The sequence below is a fragment of the Glandiceps talaboti genome, chromosome 2 (assembly GCF_964340395.1).
Source record: "Glandiceps talaboti chromosome 2, keGlaTala1.1, whole genome shotgun sequence".
Classification (NCBI taxonomy): domain Eukaryota; kingdom Metazoa; phylum Hemichordata; class Enteropneusta; family Spengelidae; genus Glandiceps; species Glandiceps talaboti.
Window position 1 is genome coordinate 33,636,943 of NC_135550.1, and position 11,454 is coordinate 33,648,396.

The following is an 11,454-nucleotide window of genomic DNA, read 5'->3' on the forward strand; positions in this document are numbered from 1 at the left end:
ACCCCAGACTGTGACTGAACAGATAAGACTTCCGTTCACACGTTGAACACTATTTTCGTAATAATAAACATTACCTCAGACTGTATTTAGAAGGTGAATAAAATACACATACTACAAGGTAGACGGTATAATGGCATACTGAAAAATCATAGTACACAGAAATACACAGAAAAAAATACTAGCTCATCATGCAAGTATGGAATAGTTGGGCCGAGGAGAGGGATGAAGACGGAATGGACAAAAAAGTCACAATAATTGTGGACGGTATTGCACTGTAGTTTGAATGGTGTATTTTCCTACAACTTGCGAGAGGCAGACGGTACTACTATTGCTTCGTAATACACGACATTTCAAAAGTGTGAATGATGTATTTCATTTGCATGTAATTAATATGCTGTTTCTTTACGCTAGACACAGATAAACAATTTCGCTGAAGACGGAATGGACCAAATAGACACAGATACACAATTTCGCTGAAAGTTGTAACATTGAATGTTGACACAGGCGTGTATCCAGTTTGTTGACACGTGTCAGCTTCGATTGGAAGTCACGTTGGCGTCAGGGTGTCTCATCGAAAATCAAAACATAAACAATGAGTGTATGGAGTTTTTCCTGGAAAGAATATGACACCATCGAATTATTAGCCGGGGTACAAGATAAATGCCATCCTGGCAATACACGCCTCCTACGTCGGCGTGTATTTACCCGGACGGCATTTATTACTTGTATACATACATACATACATACATACATACATACATACATACTTGTACTCCGGCTGGGCGTTAAATTTCGACTGACAGTTACAAATGAGGCTATTGACCAATCAGGGAAAAGCGTGAAGACCGGTGTATCAGCAGACTAGCAAATTTATCAAATGTCAGTGGCGGGAGTGTATTTTCTGTGTATGAGATCCAATTAATGGCATCCACGGAAGAGTGATTAGACGCAGACAATCATAACAAAAAACATGACCCCTGACTGTGACTGAACAGATAAGACTTCCGTTCACACGTTGAACACTATTTTCGTAATAATAAACATTACCTCAGAGTGTATTTAGAAGGTGAATAAAATACACATACTAAGCGACGGTTTGCTGTTATGACAGCTGAGGACATAGATCAGAAACTGAAGGCAAGTGTACTGAAAAACACACAGAAATACACAGAAAAAAATACTAGCTCATCATGCAAGTTTGGAATAGTTGGGCCGAAGATAGGGATGAAGACGGAATGGACAAAAAGTCACAATAATTGTGGACGGTATTGTATTGTAGTTTGAATGGTGTATTTTACTACAACTTGCGAGAGGTAGACGGTACTACTATTGCTTCGTAATACACGACATTTCAAAAGTTTGAATGATGTATTTCATTTGGATGTAATTAATATGCTGTTTCTTTACACTAGACACAGATAATAATTTCGCTGAAAGTTGTATTTTTGATGTCAGTAGCCAGGTTTTGTTTTATCAGTGGCGATTAAATTTCATATCACTAGTTGCACAAACATGATGGATGTGATTGTATTGAGTAGTTTGTAGCATGAATGTCCTGCGTAATAATATCAAGCAAATACATAGTGGTATGAAATACACTGTACATTGGGATGTAAATTGCTATTTTCGTCGTGCAACATAGCGATATACGTGTGTGACATTGAATGTTGACACAGGCGTGTATCCAGTTTGTTGACACGTGTCAGCTTCGATTGGAAGTCACGTTGGCGTCAGGGTGTCTTGTCGAAAATCAAAACATAAACAATGGGTGTATGAAGTTTTTCCTGGAAAGAATATGACACCATTGAATTATTAGCCGGGGTACAAGATAAATGCCATCCTGGCAATACACGCCTCCTACGTCGGCGTGTATTTACCCGGACGGCATTTATTACTTGTATACATACATACATACATACATACATACATACATACATACATACATACATACATACATACATACATACAGAGAGAGGGGAGAGAGAGGGGGAAAGATGGAGAGAATCTGCAAAGAACAGTATGAAGGTGTGATTCGTCAAATTTATAAGATAACTCACACGTTAATGGCAGGTATGTCTCATCTTAATATTCTTGACATCTATAAACTTTGAAAACTACAGATTAGCATGTTCAACTACGACCTAAACCACACTCGCTATACATACACTCTTGACCATTACATCACATACCAGGCCAGCTGTCCCATAGCTATTCGACCAGAGCTATAGAATCAGTGGTAACTTTCCCATCATTAATAATTAACTTCTCAATTAGTCAACACAACTTCAAATACTCATCTACAGTTAGACCACAGGCATTTGATTCAGGAGATATGTATCAAAATATTTCTATCAGAATACAATAAAATGTCGATAATATCGTAATAATATTGACGTATTTTAGCCAACTATATATGAAAGGGGTAAAATTACACTTGTTTCTGTGATCGCGCAGGTCCACTCACCGACCTGGAACTCTGTGCCCGTATGTGACAGTAAGAACGATAAACAAACTTAAAGCAGTATCTTCCGAGGGAATTTACTTATTTTTGCCACCAACATAATCTTTATCGCTTTATTAGCATAAAATTATGTTTTTTGTTGTTTTTGTGAAACTTGTACCCGCCGAAATTTGTCGTAATTATTTGCATGTCTGGTCCATGGACTTTGATTAGTTCCTAGTTAACTATTTCCATGTCCCTCACCAGAAACGTTTTTTTCTGTTGCTTTCAAAGTTTGTTTATCAATTGTTCTTCCCCGGTGGAATAAATTTCAATGATTCAATCTCCAGCACCAAACTTCCCAAAAAAATCTGTAAAAGAGGTGTTTAACTGATGTGGCCAAACACGACTGATTATTTTGTGATTTACTGTATTTACATTTTTACCATTGTACACATCTACTTGCATAGAGTGACAGAACCAAATTTTCAGCTCCGTCATCAAAATAATTCTTGTTATAATTTTCGCCCGCCCTTAATATGTTGTGGAATAGCGTCCTCTCTGACAAGAATCAACAAGTTTCTTCTTCTTTCGGTTGTATGGTATTGAAAGCACTAGAAAAGTCTATAAAGAGGATGCGAACATAGGTATTTGAACTGTTTAAATGTTGCGTTATTAAATTAAAAAGTGTAATTGAACCATCCCCAACACCTCTACGCGCTTTATAAGAATGTTGTGTACAATGTATCTGGCCGAGTTACCAAGTTGCGGAATTCCCGTAAACATGGAACAGAGGGCACTTGGGCTCAGTTAGTTATGTTTACGAAAACAAACAAACAAACAAACAAACAAAATAAATAAATACATAAATAAATAAATACTGACAAGCATCAACAAGAGAGTAGTTACAAGTCATTATCAATAACATGAATTGCTATTAAAGTGTTTTTCTGTATGCGAACTGAGCACAATTGTACGTACAATTGTGACCATTTCGCATATAGGAAAACATATAATAATTCTTGTAGTTTAAAATGATTTGTAATTACTCTCTTGTTGATGCTTGTCAGTATTTATTTATTTATTCATTTATTTATTCATTGCTTGCTGGTTTATTTTTTGTGTTTGTTTATTTTCGTAAACATAACTAAGACTGAGTGCCCTGTGCATGGCACGCAAAAACGATGATAAAGACCACCACAGAGGATACACTATTTATAAACAGAATACTTCAAATACACGTAAACGAAATATAGGAAATTCCCGTTCCCTTTCTCTTTCAGTCTAAGACTTTTTAAAGTTTTACGGTCCTTGACCGATGCCGCTGGTTCAACGTACGGGTGGGGGTGGGGTGGGTATCCTATATTACCTGATACAAAAAATAATTATGTAATCAAACGCAACTGTCACATTTGACCAAATCAATTTTAATTTTAAAAGGAGAAAAATGTTTATTTCATATCAATATTTATTTAAAAAAAGAAAACAACGTTTTGTTTTCTATAAATTTGAATATTTGCTCATATCATGACTAGTGCTCAGAGTAGAGTCGCACGTCAGTCATATCTGAGCTCTTTGTTTGCTATGGAACGTAATCCACGTCAAAAGTCGAACTCGTCAAATGACAAGTCAGGAACGTCAAGTGATAAGTCAGGTCCGTCAAATGACAAGTCAGGAACGTCAAGTGATGAGTCAGGGACGTCAAATGACAAGTCAGGAACGTCACGTAATAAGTAAATTTGTACGAACGTTATTCGTAGTGGGGAGGATGTGAGAGGGGGTGTCCCCATTTTTTCAAATAAGGACACGTAGGAGAAAGCTTTACTGAAAGCTTTCCCCAATAGTACCATACTAATACAGACATAACCATGACATTGAGGTACTTCTGCCATGGAAGACTTCCACTTTCACTTTTAACAAATCAATGCAAACTGTGAAGCATACCAACGTTTTCAAACAGTGTATCTACTTATAGTTAGACATGAATGCAAATATTACTTACTAACTTCAAATCAGATTTAAACATCCCTTTTCTCTCCAGTGAGAATGTATTTTGAACTGGTATGTTGGTAATTACACATAATAACTGCAAAGATACCTCCCTTACTGTCCGATTGTTTTTGCTTATATAATAAATAATCGTTATTTACAGCACAACTATCCTTCTCATAATGTATATTTTATATTGAATGAATCAAAGTTGATATTGTGTATTTGTTTTGAGTGAAAAGTTAATTACCACGGCGCGGTGGTTTTTTTTTTTTGCTTTTTAGGGGGGTGGGGTCATGAAAAAATCCAAGAAATCTGGGGGCGGGGCTACTTATTGTATTCATTTTGTTGCAGGGGGTCACCAAAAAATACAGCGCTCGGAAGGAGAATCCTCCCCCCCCCCGGAGTTAAAAGTGTGCACCCCTAAAAATCTGGCTTCATATATTGCCATGGTTATTTCATTACATCAGCTGCCAAACACTGAGAACAGACACAACAAAAACACATCCCGATCGCCCACGCAGAAGTTTACTATTCGTTGTGTGGAGCCACTTTCCCTCAAGGTCATTCCACGTAATGTCTAAACTGGCAAAATTTAAACGTGTGAACGTATAAAACTTAAGTTATCCATAACTTACAGTCTGTTAACTGCATATAAAACTCTTCTGCCAGTTCATGACCTAGGTCATATAACTTGTCAAGAGCATACCTAGCTTAGTAGACATTGGTATTACGATTTCGTTCTGTCAAAGTAGTCGTTCAGTTGACGTATACGGTGTACCATCACTTCGAAGCGAGCTGGGGTGCTTTGTGCAGAATTTAACGTATGCTTTGATTTAGCTACACCCCATGAATGGTCAACTGTCCAGATTGAATTATCGATTGCCAACAATGATATAACGTTCGTACAATTTTACAAATTGACTTCCTGATTTGTCATTTGACGGACCTGACTCACCACTTGACGTTCCTGACTTGTCATTTGACAAACCTGACTTATCAGCACTTGACATTCCTGACTTGTCAATATTGACGAGTTCGACTTTTGCGCTTCCGGGTCAACTCGGGTCACTTCAGGGAGCTGCGGACTGAACCAATGAAAACAGACTACGGTTACCACTACCCGAATTTTGAAATTTGCTGTTACACTGCAAGGTGAGTCACATCGTAACGCCATTATCATACATTTACTATCAATCTGCTATATCCTATGAGTTTGTGCTTGTAGACCAATGACCTGTGAGATAATAATTCAATTTCAAGGATAATATCATAACTAGGCAAAACTCATAAGCTCGCGCAGGGTAGATTCATTTGTGACCGGTTCGGCTGCCTGGGCCGGGCCAGGGTTCGTACACTTGATTTGGGTAATTTTCCAGGGGTGTTGATCATCAAAATTTATTTTATTGAATGATATCTCTGACATGGACGAGAAACGGCTCTCACAATATGTCACAAAACATTTCAAACAAAGTCAACACTCTATGCAGTTGTTGGTTTTAAAAAACTTCATGGCCATTACTCACATTAGGTTAATATTGTTCATTTTTAATCAGCCCGCAACATATCATAGACCCTCCACCAACGGGCCGCCACCAACGTTGGTCTTTGGACAAATGATTTGTTGACATCATAGTGTTGCCGAACATCGCGATTTCTCAATTCAACTCGATGATTTAGGAATGTTACTGTACCAACAAACATAGGAAAGTAGTTATTCTTTTTAGAACATATAAAAATTCAATTATCGACAATATAAATGTCAAAACCGCAGTTCCACAACCTGGAAATTCAACTGCACTATGTCATCAGTGGTCCGTATCGCGTACCGGCCGTCAAACTTTCAAATATTATAACAATTTCTTCTAGGGGTACGGTACAGTGATGCCTCGATACTCGTTACAATGTTACGATAATCGTGCCAACAGGCCTACTGTTGCAATATTGCAATGCATGGCGATGTTATGTCGCCTTATGACGACCAGAGTACGGTAGCGAGGGGAGAATGCACATAGAATATTGAAGGCGCATACGTAGTCACTGCGCGCCGCAATGCATCTCTGGGAGAACCACCAAATTTTTTCGCATAGGATATACGACGCGCATGCGTACTAGTCATTGAGCTGCTACGCGAGCTGCTAATATTTACATAGTGTTGTATCCATTACCGCGGATGACAGTATTTCGATTATTCGCAAATGCCTAATGACGTCATTATTTTGTAATATCATAACTAGGCAAAGCCCATAAGCTCGCGCAGGGTAGATTCATTTGTGACCGGCTGCCTGGGCCAGGGTTGATCTGATACACTTGATTTGGGTCATTTTCCAGGGGTATTGACCATCAAAATTTATTTTATTGAATGACATCTAATTCTCTGACATGGACGAGAAGTAAAGAAAGTCAACACTCTATGCAGTTGTTGGTTTCAAAAACCATCATAGCCATTAGATTAATATTGTTCATTTTCAATCATCCAACTTATCATAGACCCTCCACCAACGTACGTTGGTCTTTGGACAAATGTTTTGTTGATATGTTGCCGAACATCACGATTTCTCAATTCAACTCGATGATTTAGGAATGTTACTATACCAACAAACATAGGAAAGTAGTTATTCTTTTTAGAACATGTAAAAAAATACCGCCAATGGCGTTGTAGCACAACTGTACAGTTTTAAATGTTTATCCATATGCTAGTCCATGCTAACAATAGGTGTTCATTTGCTGAATAACTATCCAGTTGCCTATCCAACCATGTTGCTATCTTTACGATAAATGCTCTCATTTGGCTGTTGCTATGGGCGTGGTCATGTTGTTAGATATATTTGCATACATTTATGTATGTTTTTGTTCACTTGTGTATGAATTCCTGATATTGTCTTTGCAATACACGTGATCATTTGGCTGTTGCTATGGGCATGGTCTTGTTGCTAGGCAAATTTTAATACATTTTTTGAATGTTTATTCAATTGTCTATTAAACCCCATTGTTATCTTTGTGAAATACACCACCGTTTGGCTGTTGCTATGGGCGTGGTCATGGTTACCAGGGTATTTGCATACATTTTTTGAATGTTTATTCATTTGTCTATTAAACCCCATTGTTATCTTTGTGAAATACACCACCGTTTGGCTGTTGCCATGGGCGTGGTCATGGTTACTAGGGTATTTGTATACATTTTTTGAATGTTTATTCATTTGTCTTTCTATTCCTGTTGTTATCTTTGCAAAATACGTGATTATTTGGCTGTTGCTATGGGTGTGGTTTTGTTGCTATGCAAATTTACATACATTTTTTGAATGTTTATTCAATTGTCTATTAAACCCTGTTGTTATCTTTGTGAAATACACCACTGTTTGGCTGTTGCTATGGGCGTGGTCATGGTTGCTAGGGTATTTGCACACATTTTTTGAATGTTTACTCACTTGCCTACCAGATGATGTTGTTATTTGACCAAAATATACTGCCATTTGGTTGTTGCTAAAGGGCGTGGTCATGGTCGCTAGGGCCAATTTTGTCAAAATATTTTGAAGAAAATCTGCAGAATAACAGTTTCAGAAACATCTCGCCAAGTTTAAGACTCATTGACCAAGTACTTTTTGAGATATAAGTTTTTGACCAAAAATGAACATTCTTACACCTAATTTGCATATCACTCATGGAATCATTGTATGCTTAATATATCTTCGTCCATACATCTCTAGATGCATCCCCATCAAATTTCAGCCCAATAGTAGTTTTGGAATTATAGATTTTTAACCAAAAAGACACATTTTTAGCCCTAATTTGCATATCACTGATGGAATCATCATGTCATGAACAAATCTTACTTTACACCCCCTAAAGAATCTTCCCACCAAATTTCGCACCAATCTGCCCAGTAGTTTCTGAGTTTAAGTTTTTTGACCAAAAATCACATTTTTTGACCCAAATCACACACCTGTGATGCGATCATTTTGATTTGAACAATTTCCCAACTAGACACCCAAGGTAATGGACCCACCAAATATCATGGCAATCGGTTCAGCAGTTTTTGACTTTAAGTTGTTTACACACACACACACACACACACACACACACACACACACACACACACAGACAGACAGACAGACAGACAGACAGACAGACGCCGGGCGATCCCTATAGCACTACTGAACCTCAGTTCAGTTGTGCTAAAAATCAATTATCGACAATATAAATGTCGAAACCACACTTCCACAACCCAGAAATTAAACTGCGCTATGTCATCAGTGGTCCGTATTGCGTACCACCGTGCATCAAACTTCCAAATAGTGTAACAATTTCTCCTTGAGGTAAAGTGATGCCTCGATACTCGTTACAATGCTACGATAATCGTGCCAACAGGCCTACTGTTACAATATTGCAATGCATGGTGATGTTATATCACCTATGCTATACGATGATATGGTAGCGCATGGAGAATGCACGTAGCATATGGAAGGCGCATGCGTAGTCACTGCGCACCGCAATGCATCCTTGGGAGAACCACCAATTTTTTTCCGCATAGTATATACGACGCGCATGCGTACTAGTCATTGAGCCGCTACGCGGCAGCTTTGCTGCCGCTGCACGAGCTATTATGCTTGAATAGCATATCAGCTCACAAGTGACTTAGTCCTGATTGCTTGCAGACGGTGCACATGTCTAGAACTGACCGGTCGGTACAAAACAAAGGTTCAGGCCAGGGGCGCATTCGGTAGCCAAAACGTTTTGTCATTGTTTCATTGTATATTGTGTTTGACCAGGGTGCCATGGCCCTGTTTCGAACCGTATTATGCATGTTGCGCGTTAGTCCTGCTTGCATACGGAGTAATCCGGGACTCAATTCTGACAATTGTCCCTCCTATCTCGGTGTTTAGAGTCAAGTCAGTAATATAGACTCGTGCACCGTCTGTAAGCAGGACTAGTTGCGCGTGAAAAACAAAAGAAAACCTCAATTCTAACGCAGCACTAATACTCACCGAGGCAATTGCAGAAGCATCTGATCAGAATAAGACACTTTACTCAGCATTCATTGACGCCTCTAAAGCTTTCGATGTTGTTTGGCATGACAAACTTTCTACAACTTAAACTTTATTGGTATGAATCCACCTCACTGGATGTTTCTAAATGACTGGTACAACAACCTAAGTTCCCAGGTCAAATGGGAAGGTCAGTTATCAAAACACTTCATCGACAACAAGGAGTAAGACAATGTGGAATATGGTCACCGGCTGCATACAAGATGTTCCTTAACCCCCTTCTAAACCAGGTCTCAGACAGTGAATTAGGCTTTCATATCGGCTACATTCACTGTGGAGCTGTAGCACTGGCAGATGACCTCACATTTCTCTCAGACACCACCTTAGACCTGCAGTGCCTAATGTCTATCCAGGAACAATACGCAAACAAAAATAGATATCTCATTAACTGTGCGAAAACCAAAGTAATCACCTTTACATCCAAGAAAAAGTTAAATTTACCTGATCCAGCTATTAAATTCAACAATGAATACATTGACATAGAAAGTGAATGTCAACATGTAGGAATCATTCGCAGCTCAGCCACTATTGAAAGCTGATCATCAAGGAATGTTAAAGAAAAAATACAACTTGCACGTAAAACTACCTACTCCCTGATGGGAGCAGGGCTGTATGGCCTCACAGGCCTCGAAATTCGTTTTTTTCCCCACCTGCCCATTGGGCAGGTGGTTGAAAATTTTACCTGCCCAACCAAAATTTTACCTGCCCAATTCACCTTTCACTAATTTTGTTACTAGTCCTTTAGATCAAGTCTTCTACGGTAAATACCACTATTGAGCCACCTGTCTAATGCCCTGATCGCAACATAGCCTCACTCTCTGGCCCATCCAATACAATACGTAGTATAGTAACGCATCTAATTAGTCGATACTCAGTGAACTGCGCCAATCGTTCTCTTCTCTTTTCAACCATTTATATTCTTTCTCCCATTCTTCACGGAATTTTCGCTTTCTTTTCCTTTCATCCTGCTTCCAAAACGTTGTCGATTTGCTATCTCCGTCATCATCTTTGTGTGACTTTTCAGTCTCTTTCGATGTACTTGGTATTGCCACTAAATTATCACTCTCCATACGCAACTTCCCAGCTTTCTCGCCGTCACCACCCTCACTTTCTTTTCTTTCTTGCTTCTTCTTTTCATTTGGAGTATCATTGTTTGAAGACTTCATAAATCCAAACTTTAATAAGCTCATGTTTATTCAACAGCTTTCATTTAATAGTATACGTAACGTCACTTCGAGGTCAGGGCCCGCAGAGGTAAATACTACTTCATGAACACATGACATGGCTGGTCACATAAGTGAAACACATGGTTGCTATTGATATGCAAATCAAACCAATACGTACCTATGACGCAATGTCCATATATGGAGAGGTTGAAAGGTCATTGCATTCTGTCATTAGACAATGCGGAAATGAAGAAACTTAGGTTTGATCGCGATCGAAATAAGCTAAGTTACAAGAGACAAATCGACAAAAAATAAAACCCCAAAACGATTGCGATAACAATTATTAACCAAATTAGAATAAGCAGTTTATAATAAAGTATTCCAAAAAAAAGCGCCGGCCCAACTGGGCAGGTGTGCATAAATTTTACCGGCCCAGCACCACTTTTCACCTGCCCTGGGCCGCTGGGCCGGCGGGAATTTTGAGCCCTGCCTCAATGGAAAACGACGATAACTCGAAGAGGGTAGGTGTTAAAAAAGAAAGAGTGGCCACAGCTAGACATGTGAGCATGTAGGGCTAGAGTCGAGGTCTGTCTGTCAGTTGATTGTGTAATTTAATTGCTGCTGGAATGAATGATTGCTTATAGTGTGTTGTTCTGGTGCGTGGTAGTCTTGAGTCTGCCGCTTCTTTCTATACGTCGACTGTCAAATTCTGGCCTAAGTGGATGTGTGTCGTCAGCTAATATTGTTCCCAGTCTGTCTGTAATTTGTCTGTGGTATTATGTTGTCAATGTTAGTCTGTTTTTTACCAACCACC

The 11,454-nt window shown here is 38.9% G+C and overlaps 1 protein-coding gene across 1 annotated transcript; it reads left to right on the forward strand.

Annotated features, from left to right (window-relative positions):
• The first annotated feature begins 9,596 nt into the window (after positions 1 to 9,596).
• LOC144446863 (uncharacterized) lies at positions 9,597 to 10,013 on the forward strand. The gene has a single exon (XM_078136708.1). The coding sequence runs from the start codon at positions 9,597 to 9,599 to the stop codon at positions 10,011 to 10,013; it is 417 nt and encodes a 138-aa protein (XP_077992834.1).
• The last annotated feature ends 1,441 nt before the right edge of the window (positions 10,014 to 11,454 follow it).